The following is a 22,979-nucleotide window of genomic DNA, read 5'->3' as shown; positions in this document are numbered from 1 at the left end:
CAGTTGTAGTGTTTACGGTGAGATTTTTTGTCAGAAAAGTTCTGTTCAGTGAAAAAGTTTAAATTTTTCAGGGATGGTGCCTATTAGATGACAGTACATTTCGTATATCTCTTCATTCTTGTTATGTGTTTTTCGTATAAGACAAAAGTGTTGCTTTAGGAACTCTGTTCATAATTGTCCTGTAATCTTTAATTTGGTCATTTATATCACTCGCATAACAGATATCTGGCTAATGAAACTTTTATGAGTGAAAAGTTCATTCATTCTGCTTTTCGTTGATGCATTACATAAAATATTAGGTGCAGTAGTTCCTTCAGCTAGAAAGATCCAACGTAATCTACAAAAAAGACCTATTTTCCCCACTGTACGGAAAGAGTTAAAGCTACACTAAGTGAATAACAATATAAGGAAGTCATGACGGTGTTCCCTTGTCATCATTGGAGCCTGCTTTAACATGACCTCTTCTAGGACTGACAGGGGGCTCTGATATGGTCGCCCCAATGTGGGATTGTGTCCCTCTGAAGTACACCATGGGAACCCCTGAATGAGTGAACTGCAAACACTCGATCGCAGGCAGAACTACGGGCCAGTGTGTACTTGGCCCTTGACGAACAGGAAGGCATCAGGCCTTTCGAGAAGTCGACCGAACAGGTGGATGTCCTTGCCACGGACGAGGGTCGATTGGCGACATCGCTGGTACATGACTTCCTGCATTCCTGCAACCTCAAGTTCACTCTCAGTGTCCTGGAACCCGAGGCACCGCTGGTATGTACTCGTTGCTGGCGCGCGAAATCACTGCAGTGAACGAACCTTGGCAGGCACCTGCTGCCGACCTGTAGAGTTTACCTTATTTATCCTGAAAACTGCATTTGAGATGCTGTAGACATCTTTTTTTCGTAAAGTTTACCGATTTAAGTAAGTTTTACAATATACTTGAGGGCCCATATGCAAAACTCTGAAGCTGCACTAGAAATTAAAGGGCTACTGACACAAAAATTGTCACTTGTCGTTCTTTTGCATGGAATGAAAGGCCAAGCCCTGAAGAGCCTGATACTGTACTGATAAGTGTGAATGCACCCTAAAAAATTAATTACAACATGTTTTCAAAAGATAGTGTCACTTTCTACTGTACCATACCCCGACATCATAACATGGTATGAACATGGTCACGTGTGCAAGATATCGTGACGTTTCCATGACTGCTCCGCTCCTCGGCTCCGTTGGTGGTGCACAAATGGCCATTTTGTGTTTTTCAGTACCTGAAGTCATTATAACTTGCCATAGTGGTGCATATAGTCACCGGAATTGTTACTGTAGCCTGAAATCATGGTAGCATCAATGCACCACGTGAAAATTGACTTTAATGTCAAAATAAAATATCAGCATTTCCTGAGCTTCATGCTTGCTCGGGGCCGTCTCTGTACACAAGAGATTTATATGGCAGAGTAAGCTCAGCTTCGAAAATTGGTGTCAGTACCCCTTTAAAGAAGGGCGCAAAAAATGTAGCTATGTGATTGCAAGGGTGTGGCCTGTGCAATGCGATATAAATGCTGTCTGGATGATAGGGCTTTCATAGGAAAGTGGTTGAGTGGTGATTTGACACCTATGTGCCAGAGTGGACAGAGGTGGTCCTGATATTGAAAGGGTACACTGGTATTTGACGTATTTTTTTTTGTAATACTGAAATTTTAAAGGTTTGTGTATAGTTTTACTTACTGGGCACTCCATCACCTGATCTTATGGGAAGGCAAAGTTGCTGCACCCCCCCCCCCCCTTCCACTCCAGACGATCTCGAAGGGGGAAGCGCACCTCTTTGTTGAAGCCTTCCTGCTTATGACATTTATAAGCACAACATTACTGCTGGCTTTGAGCTTCTTTTTCCTCATTCCACGATCACACATGGCATGATGGTTGCCGCTAATAGCCACTTGCGTTTGTTTATTTGACCAAGTGCTTCCGGCCGTGTCAGACATGTGGCAACGCTGCATGTCCTTGGAAACTCCAGCGCTAGTTCTCCATTGCATCCAACAGTGAGAGGGCACTGCTGTTCTTTCTTCATGCATCACCCCTTCTTTGTCACATGCAGAAGATAATAAATTGAGTGAGCAATCGTGAGGTGAAGGCTCTTTTCATTTCCAGGAGCTTGGATGGCTTGTAGCTCATGTGAGACATCTGCTGTCTGTCATTTTAAAGTGTGACTGAGATTTTGCTCACCAAACTAGGAGAGGGGGCAAAAGCAGGCATGAAACAAGAACAGGTGAACCCTCGCCCTTTAAGTCAATAACAGGGCACAGTCAGCACCACTTGATACGTGGGAGAATGCTTCGCCATGTGCTCACACATTGTAGCTCACATTATTGCGATGGTAGATGTTGGGAGTTGTGAAAGACAGCACGACAGTTAGAACTGTAACAAGCGATTTCCGCGGCCCCTTTGTGTACAGGCGGAGCCTCTCAGCCGGGAGGAGCTGTGCAGTCGACTCGGGTTGGAGCAGCAGAAGGGTCCACTGCTGCTGCAGCTGCTTCATCCTGTGCAACAGACACCAGCGTCACAGGTACGTGCACGTATATACATACGCAAACTTTGCTTGCTTCTCTCAACAACCACAAGGATTGTTCAATGATATACGTATTTCGTCACGTTCAACCTGCACACTCTACAGCTATTCACGGATAATTTTCTAAAAACGACCCCTGGGTATTGTCTCGAAGCTAGCTTCCTTGCATAGCTCTTAAGTACTGCAGCGAAGCCACCTTTGCGGATTGGAACTTGAGGTTTTCGTTTTGCTCCAAATCTTTAGCTCTAAATTTTAAAAATCATTGGTGTGGGCTATATGCTAAAAAATACATATATTATGAACAGATACAACTGCTTATTCTAGGTCGCGAAGGGGAGGTCAAGGGGAGCAAGCTGGGCAGTGATATCAACATCTTTTTTTCTGCCTCAGCACGGCAACTGTGACCACGAGTCGTCCTTTTCACGCAAAGGTGCAACATTCCTCTCAATGCAGATGAATCCCATTGGGCGAGTTGATCGACCTGTTGCAGCAAAAACAGCTTCAACCATGTGACGTGAACTACTTGGGTCTCTACCACTTGTCACGACATGGGCGATAGTATAGGTGACTTCTGCTTGCCTCTTTAGGACAGCAAATGGTCCATCGTAAATGCCTGGAAGTTCTTATAATCCATGTTTTTGTGCAGGACCATAGCCAGACTAAATCACCATGGCGACTGGTTACCGGGTGGAGGCGAATGTAATAGCTTGCTTTTGCCATGTGACGTGGCATCAACACTATAGTGAAGTGAAACTTTCTTTACGAACCCTTCCAGACTCTCTTAACCGTGCTGCTGGGTACTACCATACTAGCCAATAGCTTGGACACAGGGCTTAAACTGGCTTATGTGTAGCCCCATCTGAACCACCCTTACAGGTGTGCTGGTTGGAGTTGATTTCCTGTTTAATATTTTCATGTGGCTAAGGAAAAGCACAGTTGGTTAGTAAAACTTGATCTTGTTTTATCATTATAGTGTTTTGTTGTAAGCAAAGATTAGCAATGTGCAAAGGAATTTTTTAACAAATCATGGTTATAGAAATGATTAAATGCTGCACAATGAACTAAAAAAAAAGTGGAGTTGTATTACGGTTTGCAAATTTGAAGGCAATGGTTGTGCACGAACGAAAGCAGAATTTGGTGGTCGTTGCAGTATACGTTTTTAGGAAACATGTTTTTTGCAGCTTTTGTAGGGACACGATTTCGCCAATGGTTGTTAGCCTGACACACTTTCTAGTGGGACACCCAAGGTTACATCTGAAATAGGTGTAGTGTGATTATTTACTGATGTGAACTGGGGATGAAAGGACACAAGATGTCATCATTGTGACAGTGTTAGTGAATCTGGTCGAAGGGCAGACATCTTTGATACGAGGTGGCAGTGGGTGGCACAGTCAAACGCTCTGGCGAAATCTGGGATTATGCAATCGATTTTAATTTGTGCTACAATCTAAGTTAGTCGTCAATTCCATTTACTGGGTATCATGAAGGCACACCATTCGTAATGCCATTATGGTTGGCGAAGAAGCCTCAAGATGGGCACTAAATCTGAGAAGAGAACGTTCCACGAGTTTGTGGCCTGTGAAAAGTGCCCCCTCACACAAGCGTTACTGTGACCAAAAAAAGGCAGACATCACTGCCCAGGTTAACGAACACATCATCGTTATGTTGTCTCGCAGAGTCCTGATTCAAGCCATGCCAAAGTCGCAGCGCCTGAACCAGTGGCACAGAACAAAGCTGCCGACAGCGCTCCAGCAAAGGACGAGCTCGCAGAGCTTGCACTGTAAGGACCCTTTTTTTATGTTTATTTTGTTTCAAGAAAGCCCAAAGTGTCTTGTAGCATGGTGACCTTAACTGAGACATGCCAGGCAAAACAGGCGGTACAAAAATGCATGCGACCTTCTCTGGGTGAGCGGCATGTGGAGAGAGAACGGCTTGTTGTGACATCATCACTACGTCACAGATCATCAAAATTTGTGACGGTATCACATTATGTCACATGATGATGGCATCATGGCATCGTGACTTGATCAATGGTGGGCCGATCTTGGAGGCAGTGCAACAGCCACGGAAGGTACACAAGACTTAACGAGGGGGGGGGGACAATGCAGTTAGCTGAGGACATCAAGGTAATTAAATTGGTGTCTATCACTGTGCGGCTTGTTACCGTACTGCAAGAAGTCTGGTCCCCGACTGTATAACTTATTGCATTACGAAGTGTGCAGGATGCTTTTGCCCTCAAATGTTACAAAGAGTGTAACATGCTGCCGACCTTTTATACTTCATTACATTGAAAATGTTCGTTATACAGTAAAAGCTCATTAATTCGGATTTCTAGGGACTGGAAAAAATGTACGAATTAACCGAATGTCCGAATTATCGAATGGTCGAAATAAACACAATAAATGCAAGAGTTTTTTCAACATACCTTTACTTTACAAAGTAATCGCGGATGCGTGTGTTTTCGAGCAGAAATCGCGCGGACACAATTTTTCTGAGCCCTTCAAGGTACTCAGCAGCTCACATGCTGTCTGCAGTGCCAAAATAAAGTTCTTCGAGGACGACGAGGGCCTCCGCGACTTCCTTCACAGTGCGAGGGGGTCCGTGTGGCTCATGGTGTGGCTGCTCCTCTTCAGGCTCTTCGTTCTCGAATTCGTTGCCATGCATCACTTCCTTGACGATTTGCTCATCAGTCAGACAGCCGGGAGTGGCAACGCCATCATCAATGCCGATATAATCCTCCAGTGCCACTGCATCAGGCATAACACTTCCGAAATCCTGCCCATCGTCGGCACTTCCAGTGACTCTAGTCGGCACCGTCGTTCGGCGACACTTCGGCATCGCTGGAGTCGGGTACAGTGCAGACCACTTATAACGTAACCGCATATAATGCAGGACCGGTTATAATGCGGTCTTTTTCGACTCCCGTTTACCCTCCCATAGAACCGCATGTATACGCATACCGCTTATTGTGCAGTCCCCCAAGATGAAATACCGTTTATAATGCGGTTGCGGGAAGATATTTCTGACAAACGCGGTAGCGAGTGCAGTTCTCAAAGGAGGTACGCCGCTGGGGAGGTAGCGACGAGGTCGTTACGAAGGGCGAGGGCACGCACAGTGAACGAACGAGGGGCGGAGGGAGGAAAAAGACCGCGGCAGCGCTGTGCGGGCTCGCCGAGTGTGGAAGGGTGGTGGTTGCCTAGGCGACGGAGTAGCCTTTGCACCGGCGGCGGCAAGGCTCCGCGGCCGCTTGCCGGCAGCGCGTTCCGCGTGGAACGAACGATCGCGTCCTCATCATGTGCGCTTTAAAGTACGTTTCCTGTCGGGAAAAGCGTCGTCGTTATCACACTTGCTACAGATATCGCGTTTGCTACCTCGTCCGCAAATTGAAAAGTTTTGCGGCTTCATTACGCGAGCTTTCGCCTTTTCTGCCAGTGCGCCGCGAACACAAACTTCGTATCACGCGCGCTGTTCTTGGGTTAGTGCTTGAGTGCGATCTTTTCGACGTCCGACCTTCATGTTGTCTTGGACAAACTTCCCGCGACAACATGCTAAACCGCAGGCTAGGCCTAATCAGCGTTGGTTGCTTTTCGGTAGCGGTCGCGGGCGATAAAAGTTGCGGTTTGGTGCGGAATTAACGAAACTTTTTGCGATGGCTGCACTTGAAGGGAAGGGAATCATATCGCTAATGAAAACGAGGGCATGGTTGGCACAAGCAACTCTCGAATGGTGGTTCCGGATTCGATTGCAATGTCTTTGGACATCGCGTGCGCGCCCGTGAAATCGAATGATCGGTACCGCGCTCAGCACGTGAAATTTCGGTCGCGATTCGACATGGTTTCTGTGTAATGCGCATACCTCGAGGTGGCCTGAAACGTAGTCGGCGAATTTCCACGGTGGCACTTTGTTTTGGTTGCTTTTTTCCCCCGTGTTCATTCGTTGGCAATGCGGGTCTTTGGCGGTTAATTTTTGAGCATTCGGAGATTTAAGTGGTTGTAAGCGCCCCAAATCGCATATGTCGATTATCGGACACGCGAGGCTACATGCTCAACACGTTTTGCGCAAGCGCAGCCTTTGAAGAAGGTTGTTTTGGTTATAGTGCGGTACCGCTTATAGTGCGGATATTCGCGACTCCGGCGACTTACGTTATAAGCGGTCTATACTGTACAACAAAGCCACTCTGCCTGAAACAGTTGGCAATGACGTGCGCAGGCGTGCTTTGGCACACATACGCAAGAATGCTAACTGCGCTCAGGAGACTCACGTCGTATTGTTTGCCGACGTCATGGCACAGGAACAACTTCTTGTCGGCAGAGCCCATTTTTCAGGGCACGCAAAATTTCTACTTTGGTGGTGAAGTCCTTCGCCTCGTACTTGGGCCGCTTCGCCGGCGTTGCCATCTGCGGAGAGTGCGTTCACACGAAAAGTCAGCACAAAAGCACCAGCAACAATCAAGCTAAAGGAGCCGTACTGAATCGTTCCTCGATAAAACGACGTTCAACGATGTAGCACACCAACGGGAACAAAGCAATAAAATGGCACCGCCAACAACACACGCGAATAAAAGGCGTTCAACCAATCTCAAGTCAAGCCAAGTCGACAATTGATGTCCATGGCGACGCTGCGTTTGAGCTACACTTCTGTTCCGAATTGTTCTTTTTTCGTTTTCGAGCCTCGCCAGCGGCCCGAAAGTCGCCGAATTATCTGATTTGCAGTCAAATCTGTCCGAAATAACGAGCGCCCAGTCTCATAGAGTGATGCGTATATTTACAGGGACCAGATGATGTGTCCGAATTAACTGATTTTCCGAATTAACGAGAGTCGAATTAACGAGCTTTTACTGTATTGAGGTCTAGCTCTAAGCGGTGTTCAAAACATGGTAGTGATGGTATGTGTTTCTTGCTCCCACAATTGCTTCCGGCACGTGATGTCTGTGAAAACCATAGCCCTAAATATTGGTTTTCGTTGCATAGGGGGAGCCATCATTGGATGCGTGAATTTGTACATCACCTGTGGTGGGAATGAACAATGGTAAACATTTAATGTTTAACTGCTGGCCCCAGAGTGGGAGGAATTTCAGAGGGGATGCTTTATCTTACAGGTACTGAAGGGGAGGTGCAAAACAAGAGATAAAGAGGAGACCATCCACACAGGCGCACACTCGCAACTGGAAGTTTATTGAAAAGGCAAACACACATAAAGCTGACAAGTTGGGCACGTGGTGCAGACTCTCTCGCCTGTAGAAATAGAATGACTTTCCACATCTGATTTGTGAGGGCACATGCATCACAACAAAAAAGGGGGGAAGAGAAAAAAGGAAAAAGGGGTGGGGGGTTGAGGTGAGAATCAAAAAAGTTAGCGCAGCGTGTTAATCAAATAGGAGTACTCTTTCTCTATTAGGCCAATAGATAGGTGGCTGACACATTAATTCCCGCATCTCTTAATATGGAACACTTCGATGACTTTCTTCGATTCTCACCACAACCCCCACCCCCTTTTTTCTATTTAACACGAAAGTGTTTTATGCCGGGGTCCACCATGGCTCCACTGAGGCATTTCCGTCACGGATATGACATTGTAAAATATACACTAACAGATGTCAAAGAAAAAAAACTGCAAAAAAATGTTGTGTTGCCGGGAGTCGAACCTATGACCCCTCGCTCCGCAGCGTGCGGCGCGAGACCACTCGGCCACAGAGCGTACGTTCCTCATATTACCAACAGTGAGCTATTTATATAGACCATTTACCGTTGGCAGTCCTCGGAGCTCGGTGGCTTCAGCATGTTCTTGTTATCACTAGCGAGATGGCACGAAGAGCGCGCAGGGCGCACTTTGAAGGTCGTCGCCCAGTGCGCTGCGACGCGACGCGCTGCCTTGGTGCGTGCGCACTCATCTCGTGATCGGGGCGGTTTGTACGTCTTGTGCTTTCACTGCAAGTTTCCGTTGACGTTACAGAGAGCACGAAGGTCACTTCGCTCGCTACAGCGGCTGCGTTTCCGAAAAGAGCATGCTGCTCACAAAGAAGTAACAATTTTGACAGTTGTTATAGTTCGCGCTCATCCTGTGCATGTTCCTTTCGTGCGTCCTTTCTGCTTTAGAGCGCGCTGCAAGTTTCGAGCTGCTTGCCGTTTTCGTGTGACATTACAATTTGTTGCTATAGCATACATTCCTTTGCCCTTGTGGTGAAACAATCCACAATAAACGTTCAACTACCCCTGTGAAGACATGTCTCACTTTTGTGTTGGTATATACCGATTCCTATGAAAGGGAGATCAGCCATATTTTTTTTCTCTTCCCCCCTTTTTTCGTCATGACTCATGTGCCCTCACAAATCAGATGTGGAAAGTAGAGCTGTGCGAATAGCAAAATTTTGGGTGCGAAGCGAATTTGAATATTGAAGTGTGAGTGTGAATTGAATATTTTTCGAATATTTTTCTAATATTTCTCGAATACTTCGAAGCGAAATTGAAGAAAAAAAAGTTGGAGAGGATTCCTAAGCATATTCTTATGAGATAGCAACATGAAGGTGTTTCTTTTCGCTAGGTTGATGAAGCACAGGTGGGGTGGTGTTTCATAGTTGTCTTATCAAGAATGAGGCAATGTAGTGGCCAAATTGTATTTATCGTTACCCAACTGTAAGCAACTGGTTATATAACGCATATGCGGCTCTTCAACATACATGTGTGCGTATAAAACTTATACAAATCTTTAGCGTCATTTTGTAACGGTTCGCTCAGTAAAAAAATTACGCCACAGTCACCTTCCTGCCGCATGCTTCGCATAACATCGACTCCCACGGTACGTGGGATCTGCCGAATTTTTTTATGTACGTGATTTGGTGCAACCAAAGTGCTGCCGACAACATTTTACACGTGATAGGCAAACATGCCATTTCCTCAGCCTCTCCTCCTCTTTCAACTTCTGTGGAAGCCCAACTGATGTGGCGGACAAGGTGTGCTCTCGTCAAGTCCAGAGTTCCAAACCTGCCTCATAGGCATTGACATATAAGAACATCTCACCCTATGCCTTGTAAGGAAGAAGACGGAAAAGAAGATGCAAGGGGACAGTTCTTAGAGAGCGAAAAAGAAGAAGAACTGGAATAAACAGTAATGGCGACCGTATTGGATTCGTGATTCCTCGGTGTCGTTACAATTTTGGCGCAGTCTACTGCAGGATCCTGGGCGCGCCTGAACAGCTCCGATTTTCCGACGACCATGTGCGTCGACGTCGCTGCAAGATGTGTCAAGACGGTGAGCGTTGCATGCTGCGTCTATGGTGGAAAGTCGATCTGTTTGCGTGGGCTCTGACTGTTCGGCGACATATCGCCAATTCTCGAAAGAAGATATGAATCGCGAGGAACTTAAAGCGGCCATCGCGCATACTCGTCGGCTCCATGGTGAAGATAGACTACACGAAGCCGGACTGACAAAAGCGGAGATTGCTGAAACAGACAGCCTTTTCCAAGATATAATCAAGTTGCAGGAAGAAAATAGCAAGCGGCAACAACATCTGTTGGAGCTTATAATGCAGACAGGAGTTGACCGATCTCGGAAACCACCTTTGGAAGTAACTAAGCCAGAGATCTACGATGCATCATCATCAATGAGTGCTCCGGCCTGGCTTGACTTCTACGAATACGCATGCGATCAAAATTTTTGGAATCACGATCGCGACAATATAATGCACATGCGATTCTACCTGGGAGGCGTTGCGAAGACCTGGCATGACATCCGAGCAACAGAGAAGGCAGGACATCCTTGGGCGGACTGGAGGCAGAGCTTTCTAGCGACATTCTGTGAAAGCAAGTTTCGAAGTTGGGACCGTGCAATAGCCTTGAGGTACCTCTCTGGTCCTGTTACGAACTACTTTTTTGAGAAGTGGAGGCTATTGCATGCGGCGGACTCTGCACTCTCCGACTCGTCACTTGTGTGCCTCATCACGTTGGGACTTCCTGAATGCATGCAGCGCCATGTTCAGCTTGGAACACCATGAACGCCTGAGGAGCTACTGCAGATTATGAAGCTGTTGTTCGTTCAACAGCGACAGTCTTCGGCAAGAGAAGTGACCACCGCTGAAATGTTTCCAGCACCTGGATGGCCAGACCCATTCAGCAAACCCGAGCCGTCTACGAAAAACACAAGGCAGACGAAGAAAAGGAAGTTTACCAAAGGATGTTCTGACGACCCTTCGTCCCAAGCATACGAAAAGATTTTTCTCACGGACCGCGCCAAGCTAATATACGTGCCTGCGCAAGTAAATGGGAAGGATGTGAAAGCACTAGTTGACAGTGGAGCGTCAATCACTGTCATTAACAAGGACGCGATTCCTCAGCTAACTATAAGAAAAGATTGTCCCGTCATCGTGTACGGCTATGATGGCAGGAAACAACTGTATGATGAATGGACAGAGATCTTGATTACGTGTCAGGGCAAGAGTACGACTGTAAAAGCACTGGCCCTTCACGGAGTGAAGTATCAACTTCTTTTGTCCCGCCCCGTAATGCAAGAATTGTGTTTGAATCTTTATTGGGATGGACAAGTTACCACACATGATGACCGCCTGCTGACTACCTTTACAGCCGTTGCCGAAAACCCCCGCAAGCCCACTGCCGCAGAAGACGTCACTCGCATGTATCCTGAGTTACTTTGTGTAGGCGGATACCTGAAGGCGACCACTAAGTTTGAAGTACCATTTGAGCTCCGAGATACGACCATAGTGAAGCGGAAGGCTTACAACATGTCCAGAGAAAAGAAGTTGTGGCTGAAGGCAGAGCTACAGAAAATGCTTGATGCCGGTGTCATACGCCCTTCTACGTCTCCTTTTGCTTCACCGATAACTATTGCACCAAAAGAGGATGGAACATTTCGTCTCTGCACCGATTACAGGCAGATAAACAAGCAGACTGACCTTTTTCCCTTTCCAATGCCACATATTGACGAAATAATCAATGAAACCGGAGGCTGCAAAGTCCTTTCTCGGCTCGACCTTTGCAAAGGCTTCTGGCAAGTACCTCTGCAAGAAGAAACGAAGAAGTTCTCGGCATTCATTACGCCATTTGACGTGTATGAGTACAACCGGCTGCCATTTGGCTGGAAAAACTCTCCAGCCTGGTTTCTGAAGATGATGAACAGTGTTTTGAAGCCACACTTGGGAGTCTTCTGCAACGTTTATATTGACGACATTATAGTGTACTCAAGATCAAAAGAGGAGCACTCTGGACATCTCGGGAAAGTGTTACAAGCACTTAGTGACGCGGATCTCAAGATCAATGAGAAGAAGAGCGAGTTCTTTAAGTCGAAAGTGGTTTTCCTTGGAAGAGTGTTCGACGGAACCACCAAGAGCACCAAACAGGAGTCCGTTCAAAGGATCGCAAAGCTCACGAAGCCACATGACATTCACTCACTTCGAGTTTTTCTTGGACTCGCAAGCCACTTCAGGAGTTTTATTAAAGATTTCTCCAAGATGACGAAGTGCTTGACGGAGCTCACGAAGAAACAAGTGCCTTTTGTTTGGACCGAAGATTGCGAAAGGGTTTATCGAGAACTTGTACGTCGTATATCATCGGACCCTATTCTTACTCTACCGGACTATAGTTTACCTTTCGAGATGAATACGGACGCTTCCAATTATGGTACAGGGGCGGTTCTGTACCAAAGAGACTTAAGTTCACCTCCAACTCAACAGCTTAGGGTTATAGGATACTACTCCTACACCTTCAACCCTACCCAGCAGAATTATTCTACAACTGAGAAGGAGGCTCTTGCTGTTTTAATGGCTGTGTGCTACTTCCGATCATACATCAACGGAAGAAAGTTTTCATTATATACGGATCACCAAGCATTAACGCACCTAATGAATATGTCGGAGCCAAGGGGAAAATTGGCCCGATGGGTCAATGAACTTCAACAGTACGATTTTGACGTCTTCCACCGTGAAGGTAGCCATCTTACTGACGCCTACGCCCTGTCTCGGTTGGCGGTCGAGATCCCGCATGGAACAGTTAACTTGACGAGATTGTGGGAAGGGTATGAAAGTCTGCACTTCAAGGATGGCAAGTTCGTCGTACCAGACACACTGATTCCTAAAGTGCTTCACTTATATCACGACAGCCCCGAATCAGGTGGTCATGATGGCTTCTGGCGAACGTACAACAAGCTTCTCAAACGGTTCACATGGACAAACATGAAAAAAGATGTCGAAGCCTATGTCAAGTCGTGCCACTTGTGTCAAGTGAATAAAGCGAAATACCGGCCTCGACCCGACGAGCTCGTCTTGCCAGACCATTCGGACAAACCCTTTGAAGTCGTCCACGTGGACTTTGCGGAACTGAAAAAGAAGAGTTCCGGGGTTCTCACGACACAGTCTTTCTTGATTGCCATAGATCAGTGCACCAGAATGGTAGCGGCACGTCCTGGACGAGAAGACACGAACAGCGTTATCGCCTTGCTTGACCGAGCGATATTCTCACAGCTGAAAGTCGTGATATCTGACAATGGACCCGCATTTTTAAGCAAGAAACTTCAGCAGTGGGCAGATAGCCGTGGCATTACACTACGCCGTTGCGCTCCATTTCACCCGCAGGCCAATGGAATGGCAGAAAGGGTTATACGTGACATCAAGCAATTCATGTCCATGTACCCAACGTTTAAAGGCGGATGGAAGTGCAGCCTAGAAGCGGCTGTGGCTCACCACAACAGAACACACACTACAAGTCTTGGCTGCAGCCCGCATTTTGCTGCCTATGCCGAAGTGCCAATACTGCCAGCCGACAAAGAACTTAAAATCGATGATCAACTGCAATTGTTTGAACACCGAAAAACCAACCAGGAACAAAGGAGATACCGAAAGGCGATGAAACTCCAATTCGACAAGCGACACCAAGGACACAAGCCGGATATTGGACTGAATGATCTTGTGCTCGTGCGGAAGGGTCTGCCCGGTAGCGACACAAGAATTCTTGGACCGTTTAAAGTCGTAAAAATATCGGTACAGCAAGGTGTGCTAAAGACCATTGGCTACCTCAATGGCGGACAGCTTGAATTCGCCGCTACAAGCAACGTTCTTCGGTATCACCCCAGGAGGGGTGACGACAAACAACGGGGGGAGTGTAAGGAAGAAGACGGAAAAGAAGACGCAAGGGGACAGTTCTTAGAGAGCGAAAAAGAAGAAGAACTGGAATAAACAGTAATGGCGACCGTATTGGATTCGTGATTCCTCGGTGTCGTTACATGCCTCTTACGCGGCCTGTGAGGTATTATCAAATAAATAAAAAAATCTGAAATTTTGGATGCTAAAAAGCTTCGGTGTCCGATTTTTCGGACTTCGTGCCCAAATTTCACGTCTAAAACAGCATCAATAACGCCCCCAACTTTGCCACATCTTTCATCTCCATGTTGGAACCAGCGTTTTCTTGAGTTAATACATTTGCGACCGTAACGGAGCTTGAAAGGCAGCTTTGCCGCAATACGGGGGTGTGATGAGGTGAAGCATATTGAAAATCTAGGGACTATTAATCGGACGTTGAGTGTGTCTTTGCCAAGTTCGACCGTAACGGAGCATGAAAGGCAGCTTTGCCGCAATACGGAGGTGTGATAAGGTGAAGCTTATTGAAAATTTAGGGACTACTTTCAATCGGACGTTGACTGTCTTTTGGCTAAATTCGACCGTAACGGGGCTTGAAAGGCAGCTTTGCCGCAATACGAGAATGTAATGAGGCGAAGCACATTGAAAAATCTGAAGGGGTCACTTTCAATCGGGCGTTCACTGTATTTGTCTTTGGGAAGTTCGAATAGTTCGAATAGTAAAATTCCAGTGTGAATCGAATCGAATAGCAAGCACTATTAGAAAAATTTAGAAAAATATTCGAAATTTCGAATATTCGCACACCCCTAGTGGAAAGTCATTCTATTTCTAGAGGCAAGAGAGCCTGCACCACGTGCCCAACTTGTTAGCTTTATATGTGTCTGCCTTTTCAATAAATTTCCAGTTGCGAGTGTGCGTGTGTGTGGATGGTATCCTCTTTATGTCCCTGTCTTGTTTTCGCCTCCCCTTCAGTACGTTACCTGTAAGGTGAATTGATACCAACTTGCCCGAATGGCCGTTTTGCTTTATCTTCCAGCATGGCTGAGGAGTGTGAATGATAAATTTTTAGATTGAATACCGGATAAATAGCATCAATACCTAAATGAATGAATAGTAGAACGTTTATGCAATGGTTTTGTAATAATGAAGAGTGATTCTTACAGCTAGTACGATTATCTGCAGTACCTCATATTTAATCACTGTTTCATTTTTCATTCTGCAAGTGTCCCTACATTTGCAACTGAATCATACATTGCATATTCTGTTGTTTTCTTCAGTTATCCACTTATTGATTTAAGGTTTTGTTGGTCCCAAGGGGCTGGTTCTCTCAATGCAAATTTGCTAGCCTCGCAGCTATCTGTTCTAAAAGAACAGATAGCTGCGAAGAGTTGCAGAACAAGCAGAACAGAACAAGCGAAGAGTTGCAATAGTTGAGAAATGACACACTTGCTTTGCTCACGCCAAGGGCTATGGCAAGCGCACATGCACCACCTCAGAGCAACCAAACAATATCCGTGTCACCCTCCTGACTTGAAAAGCTGGATTCATGGGTTCGTTACTAGACTTGATGCGTGAAAGAAACTTGTTCGTGAACATGCTATGTGCCTCAGGCGTTTTGTGTATTATGCTATGCCTAAGGGCAACCTTGTGAATTGGAAAAGAAAAGGAGTGTTCTTGAACATGCTTCTGTCTTCGCTCTCACATTAGAGGTGGCACTTCACGCGGAGGCAGCCGGCTTCCTCCTCTCTCAGGTCCCAAGGTGCTCCCCAGTCTTGAACCACAAGGTGAGGCCCTTTTTAACTTAACTTTTATATCAGTGTGTTTGCTTGCAAATTTACTACTGTAAAATGCCGAGCAAGCGCCCCCCCCCCCCCCTACGATGAAGGATAATCCGACCAGATTTAGAGGGGGGGCGCTTGCTTGGTCCCGGACCAAAATTCAAGATGGCGGCGGGAGAGCCGCTAAAAATAAAAAATGCCCATTCATGCTTCTAATGAAATGTTTATTTATTTACTGTTTTTATTCCTCCTCGTCACTGTCAAACCATTGAATCAGCGACCGGTTTGACCAATATACAACCGGCCACATGACAATGAAATTTCATAAACAACATTAGATACACATTCAGTGTACTCAATCTTGATGAATGAAAATAGCGCGAAAAAACGTAGGGCGAGACAAAGAAGGCTACAGCACAAGCGCATACGAACAATTGAACTTTTATTAGAAAGAACAGGAAGCCTAAACCACATGTTCACCACGAACAGAACCAAAAACCTCAGATGTGTGCATCCTGTGTGGCAAAGCCTTCCCTTGCATTAAACAAGGCAGAGATAACGTACCTGGATGCACCATCCGAGGTTTTTGGTTCTGTTCGTGGTGAACATGTGGTTTGCACTTCCTATATATTTTTGTTCTTTGTAGTCTTCTTCGTCTCGTCCTACATTATTTCGTGCTATTTTCATTCACCGTGAATTACCAACTCACCGAACAGTCTATTCTTCTAAGTTACTCAATCCTGTGGTTCTTTTTACACAAGCGATGCTCGTTTTGAAAAAAATGTGGCCGGAGGGGGAGGGGGGGGCGCTTTCTCGGTCATTGGCACTTATTCTCCCGAAAAAGGTAGGGGGGCACTTGCTCGGCATTTTACGGTATTACAGTTAACATCCGATTTTTCAGACTCCTTTGGAACTGCGAAATCGTCTGAAAAATCTGGCATTCCAGAAAAACAAAATCATACTTTTTTTTATTCTGCCACCACCACGTCCGAAAGGGCTTCAATGCCTGCCAGTACACTTATCAGGCGTATTGGTGTGCGCCCAGGCTCTCGTGAACACGTTAGGTACCAGCCGTGAACCCCGCTTAACTATGTGCCAACCTCCAATTGCAAATTTGTGTCCCGTGATGAGCACTGCGAATGCCAGCAAAGCGCGAGAAAAATTCCGGCTCTCTCGCATGGAGCATTTAGAAACGATTACATGGAACACACATAGGCTGTGGCGGAGGAGCGGACAACTTGGGGCAGAGAGAATTCCAACTGTAGGAGACTGGCAGCACAATTGATGAGGGCTGAATGGGACAACAGAATATCAGGGCCAAGCATGAGTAGCATTGTGTCCAACAGTGTTCACATCAGTTGTGCACATTCAAACGGCGGGAGCTGTACTGTAGGAGACTCGTATGGCAATCAAAGTAGTGGGCGTGAGCACTTTGCGAAGACGGCCAGGAATGTTGACATGTGTATGCCTTTGTCAATTAGCACTAGTGCTTTCACACCGTCTACTTCAATATCCAAAAGGTTTTCAGGTGTGGGCACAGTCAGAAGAGGATTTTCTGCTGAGGTAGACAATGCAACAGCACCTCTGGGTTCTATGTCTAGTTTTTTGAGGTGAAGCATCTGGAAGAATTGAGCATTGGGTACTGACAGTGTAGTGGAGAGTGAATTGACAACCCTGCAGTGACAGTGAGCTGCTGGAGCTTAGTCGGATTAGCAGGTGCACGCCCAGTGAAGGTTAGGGGAAGCATTGTGCACTGCAGGCTGCAGTTACAGTCATTCATAAATGGTGTGCACATGTCATTTTCACCTGGAGTGCTTTTACGGTTTTTATTACATTGTGCACCAGGCAAGCAAAGTGGGCAGGGTCTGAAAAATTTGGACCAATCACTGAGCACATGACACCAACAGAATAACATATATTCAAATAGCTTTACGTTATACCTATCCAGAACACCTGGTGCATACCGTAAGCTGTTTTTTTTCCAGGAATATTGAACACCTTTCATTTGCTCTTCTCTCATCCTTTCTCCTGTATTGCTAATGAAAAGGTAGATGTTGGGGTCATACCTGCCAAAATAGTCGTTCATTGATTGATTGATTGATTGAAGACGACCTGTAAACCTGTCCCTTGCCATTCTGCTTTCTTCTGCTGCAGTCTCCCATCCTGAAGGAGAGTCCCATTCACTACAGAGGTAAGCCACCACACAAGTGGTGTTATGTAAATCTTGGCGAAAGTCTTAGTTTTGGTGAAATTTATACCCACCGCGTTGATTTTGCTGTACCTGTTGTGCTAAATCTGTACTTGTTCTTTACTTCTATACTGGTTAAAAACTACAAATAACACACTCTGTGATTTCCTTGGGTTCATAAAATGGGCTCCTTGATCAATTTTCCTTCACATTAATTTCCTAGCGGGGGGCCTTGGCTCTGGCAGGTTTGATGCCTTTAGGTAGGAGGCGAGTGTTTATTGGTCAGAGTAAGTTACCCACATAGCGAAGCGAGTTATTCATAAAATTCATCACTACGTGTTGCCATTGGGCAAAAGTAATGTTCCACATTCGCTGCCATGGCCAAAAGTGGCTAACACTTCGAGTGCTATGCATGCATAAATACAGTTGAACCCCGCAATAACGAAATTCCTGCAACTACGAAATATTTTCTTGTCCTGGGCGAACACCCATATTATTCAATGCATTTCATATTTCTCAACACCAAAACATTGCTGAACTGCAATTCCACAATAACGAAAATTGACGCAACATTTCCCGCAAGTAATGCACTCGCGCAAGGTCAGCAAACAGCAAAATGCGCTCAACCTCTGCTGTGCACTTAAATTGTGCAAAAGCTAAGCACATTACGCTTGCTTGCGCGGGCACCACCGTCTTTGTTTACAAAATCGGCACGCTGCCAGAAGTACCGTAATTACTCGAATCTAGGCCGACCCCGATTCTAAGCCGACCCCCTAAAGTCCGAAGCCCGAAAAAAAAAAAAAAAAAAACTTACCTCGAATGTAGGCCGGATAAAATTCACAAAGAGAAAACATTTATTGTGCAGCATAGCATCACAGTCGCGCGCTGCTTTTCATAGCCCGCAGAGCGCACCTTCACTTCCTTGGCCCCTTTTTCTGAGACTGTGTGCGCCACCGGCATATCTAAATACACCGGCGTTTGGTCCGCGTTGCCGATTTGGCCTAGCAGATACGCTCTCGCTTCTCTCTTCCAAAGCACGAAACGCTGGAACTCCAGCAACTTCTCTTCATAGTCAGCCGGTAACTTTTGGGCGATTGAGATGCGACGACGGAGGCTGAAGCCAAAGCGCTTCATGAATTTCTGCAGCCAGCCTCGGCTGGCTTTGAAGTCTGCTGCCGAAACACCTTGCTCCCTTGAAAGTGCCCTCGCCGTCGCCTGGAGCACTTCCGTTGTCACTGGAAGGGCAGCTGCTCGCTGCGTCCGAACGAAGTCCAGGGTGACAGCCTTTCCGTGGACCGGCAAAAGCCATCCTCGTTGCGGCGCACGCGAAGAGCTTCTCCCGTTGGCCCCTCCAGCGACGAACATTCTTTTCGTCCACTCCAAAGTCCAGCCCGGCTTGAACGTTGGAAGACGACTCCGCGGCTAGCACAACTTTCCTTTTATACGCCGCACTATAATGACTACGCTCGTTTGGCGCCATTGAGCTACGCCACACACAGTCCACTCGAAGCGAGACTCGAACTGACGAACGACTCGCCTCAACACTCGCCACAAAGATAAAAAATGGCGGCCTCGCGTGCATACTTAAGCCAGGTGTTGGCTCAGCTACTAACGGCTACAATACTGTCTAGGTGGCGCTAGTTTTGCAACACTTTTCTCGATGAAAAGTGGCGTGTTTTTCAAAATCCTCGAATCTAAGCCGACCCTGGAGTTTGATACAAAGAAATTCCGAAAAAACTATCGGCCTAGATTCGAATAAATACGGTAGTTGCCCGTGTCGAATGTTGTCGTGGCTGCCATGTTATTTAGTTTATAGTACTTTTCTTTATGTGCTGTCGCATCAACCATCGGCTTGTTGCCGGCACGCAGGAGCATAGCCAGAAATTTTTTTCGGGGGGGGGGGGGGGGTTCAACCATACTTTATGTATGTTCGTGCATGCGTTTGTATGTGCGCTTGTATATATACGCAAGGAAAACTGAAAAATTTCAGGGGGGGGTTTGTACCCCCTCAACCCCTCCCCCCCCTGGCTACACCCCTGCCGGCACGTGACTACATTTTGTGTACGTACAGCGATGCATCGTGTACTTTGCACAGTTCGGGTGGTGCTGCTTCCACGAAGCGTTGCATGTCACAGTATGAACCGCATGGTGTGCAGCTACTGCAGCGAGGTTCCTGATAGCGTCGGTGTCGATGACTTTATTTGTGCCGATGAAGATGTGATAGTGCATGAAGAGTTGAATGATGAAGCCACCTCGAACAGCGTGCGTGAAACCGACAACACTGAGGACCAAGGCGCATGCCATGCAGAGACGCCTTCCAACACACGAGATGCGTTGGATGCGTTCGACACGATTTGGACGTTCTTAGCAATGCACGATGATGATGTCACGATGAACCACTTGCTGCGCTGTGAAGAAAGATGAATGCGCTTGCTGCATGGCAAAGGTCGACGAGAGAAGCTAACAGACTTTTGGCAATAAACTTTCGTTTTCTGGCCATTTCCTTACTTGTATTGTGTTATTTCGCGTTAACAAAATTCTCGCAATAAAAAAATTTTGCCGTTTCCCAGCCAATTTCATTATTTTGGGGCTCGATTGTACACCTAAGAAAGAGGACATGGGAACAGCCGTCACTGTATTGCAATCGGTCGTGCATCGGACCCTTAATGTGGAGGGGTTGTGTTCGTTGCTCACCCGAAGCATGTTGTCTGTTCGTCAACTTTTATTTCTCCTTGTCTCATAGTCACAGTGAATTTACGTTAAGTTACGAAATCTCTGAAATCTGAAATATGCTTTGCTATATTTAAACTTATAATTGGGTGCAAATTTAAGAGGCAGCAGCACTTCCACTGCAAACATGGATGCACACAAGCGCTTGAAAGAAGGCTTTTCCCATATCTCCTATATAAGTCATTTCCGAAGGACATTTCACGTCACGTTTAGAGAAACATATCAATACTGATACAGTTGAAACCCGCAATAACGAAATCGGCGGAGAAAGCACAAAATTTCGCTCTTGCGGGAATTTTGTTGGCGTGAGAATGTGGCAGAAAAGACATGGAATTCACAAAAAACACATTTTATTTCCAAAAGTCAGTATGTTTGCTTTGGTGGGCCTTACCATGCAGCAATTTCATGCCTCTCGGTCGGGAATCTTGTTTGCCACGGCACAAAGTTCGCCCCATGCACTAGTAGGTCAGTGACGGCGGCACTGCGCTGTCACCAGTACGGTCATCAAGTGTGCCTACAGGCGAACCTTCTTCCGACTCCGCTGAATCAGCGCGGATTAGCGCAGAATTGTGGACAGCGAGCTGAACGCAACGCCGAATTCTTCGGCGATGTCCATTTTTTTCCTGCCCTTTTCCACCTCACTGATAATTGCAGCCTTATCTTCCAGCGTGATGAACTTCCGCTTTTTCGTTGGAGGCGGCATCTTCGCAGGCAGCGAAATCGGACGAAGCAATCGCAACACATAGTTCATGTTGCACTAAGCGACCATATGCTCGCAAAGCCGACAAAGCCAGGCACAGAGCCAAGCCAATGAACGAAACTCCATGAGGAATGTGGATTTGGCTGCGTAGTCCGCGATAACGAGCAGGTGTTTCGGCAAGCCATCATCATCATCATTGTCGCCAGCTTTATGTTTTTTTGTAAACAATGATGGCGGCGGCTTCTCAAGTGCGCTGTAGCGATAGTTTTGCAGAATTTAAGTGTAGCATGTGTCGTGACACTGCATACGAGCGCGACTCATATGCGTGTCGCAATAACCAGTCGACGAGCTGCGCTCTCGGTGACGAAAGGAAAAACTCCCCTCTTTATTGTGCCGGTCGATAATATACACTCCGGGGAACATCACGTGGTCAAGGTAGCTTGGTGCACACAGTTGTCGCTCCGCTGTCTGTTCTGACGTCACACGCCGAACACGGGCAAGCGGTACCAGCACATCCCCTCTTTTTTATTCCAAGCACCGGAACATGCGCACATACATGATAGAGAATATCTGTTGTACAAAACAAAACAGAATATATGTTATACAAAACAAAACACCAAACCACTACTCATCAATGCCCAGTCATATGGGCTTCTTTACCACTCTACCAAACCGCGTTACAATGGGAGTGGTTTCACTATTGGCCACAACGCGAGTCGGAGGCACCGCTGAATCTGTTGCTGTCGAGCCATCTGGGCTACGAGCCATTTGTGCCGCGCTTGGCTCCTCCGAGTTTTCTGGAAATTCGTAAGTTTCCGTGTGCGCCCTTTCTTTTGGTAGACGGTTAAGCATTCTCCTGTTTCGGCGGAGGACCACACCGTCGTCTGTTCGCACTACATATAACCGCGGTTTTGGTGCTGGTGCGAGGACTGTGGCCTTGGATTGCATGTCTGTCACCCAGACCAGGTCCCCTGCTTCTAGCTTGGAAAGCCGTCTGGCACGATGGCGTTGGTTGTAGTAGCGGCATTGCCGCTGCCTGACCTCCTGGTCGCGGGCCACGACTTCTTTCGGGCCGCTTTTTCCCGGATTTCGATGACGCGGTAGCATTGGGACTCTTGTCCTCAATCGCCTACCCATAAGTACTTCAGCAGGACTGACTCAAAGAATGCCGGGCATCGCCCTGTAAGCCAGTAATGCCAGGTAAGGGTCTTTAGACTTTAGAATGAGGTGCTTAACCGTCTGAACCATTCGCTCTACTTGCCCGTTCCCCTGTGGGTGCCTCGGACTCACGGTGACGTGGCGAAACCCGTATGACACCGCGAACTGTTCAAACTCGGTGGCCACGAACTGAGGACCGTTGTCGGTCACCACACACTCAGGGATTCCATGCCTGGCAAAAATATCTTTCAGTCTATCAATGACCGTTCCAGACTTTGTGGAGGGAAGATTGACTACCTCAGGGTACCGTGAAAGATAATCCACTGCGATAAGGTATGCCTGGCCGTTGATTACGCACAGATCTACTCCCACTCTCTCCCAAGGAAACGATGGCGTTGCGGTTGCTATCATGGGCTCGGCCCTCGGCCAGTTGCTGAGCATGCTGTGCGCAAACAGTGCACTGATTCACGAACTGTGCCAGTTCGGTGCTCAACCCTGGCCACCAGACAGAACATTTAGCCACACTGCAACAACGCCCAATCCCCTGATGCCCATCATGCAATCTGCGCAGCACATCTGTTCTTAGAGATAGTGGGATTACCCGCCTTGTTCCTTTCAGCAGGAGACCATCAGTCATATTAAGGCATGCTCTATCTTGCCAGTAAGGCATGAGGAAAGAAGGAACATTCGGTTTCCTTGGCCAATTGGCCTTACACAGCCTGCGCAGGTGTTTACAAATGGGATCATTCATTTGACATTCTCTCACTCTAGACAAAAAATTGTCGTCCG

At 46.9% G+C, this 22,979-nt stretch overlaps 1 protein-coding gene across 1 annotated transcript in view; it reads left to right on the top strand.

Moving 5' to 3' along the window:
- The window catches only part of LOC119395779 (centrosomal protein 43), a 38,489-nt gene that overhangs the window by 3,782 nt on the left and 11,728 nt on the right, over positions 1 to 22,979 (top strand). The window contains exons 2-6 of the mRNA XM_037662791.2: positions 574 to 765; positions 2,444 to 2,554; positions 4,234 to 4,337; positions 15,344 to 15,420; positions 17,569 to 17,605. Coding sequence (XP_037518719.1) covers positions 574 to 765; positions 2,444 to 2,554; positions 4,234 to 4,337; positions 15,344 to 15,420; positions 17,569 to 17,605 — 521 coding nt within the window. The remainder of the gene's footprint in view (positions 1 to 573; positions 766 to 2,443; positions 2,555 to 4,233; positions 4,338 to 15,343; positions 15,421 to 17,568; positions 17,606 to 22,979) is intronic.

Source organism: Rhipicephalus sanguineus, chromosome 6 (genome assembly GCF_013339695.2).
Source record: "Rhipicephalus sanguineus isolate Rsan-2018 chromosome 6, BIME_Rsan_1.4, whole genome shotgun sequence".
Classification (NCBI taxonomy): domain Eukaryota; kingdom Metazoa; phylum Arthropoda; class Arachnida; order Ixodida; family Ixodidae; genus Rhipicephalus; species Rhipicephalus sanguineus.
This window is presented reverse-complemented; position numbering and strand designations above follow the sequence as displayed.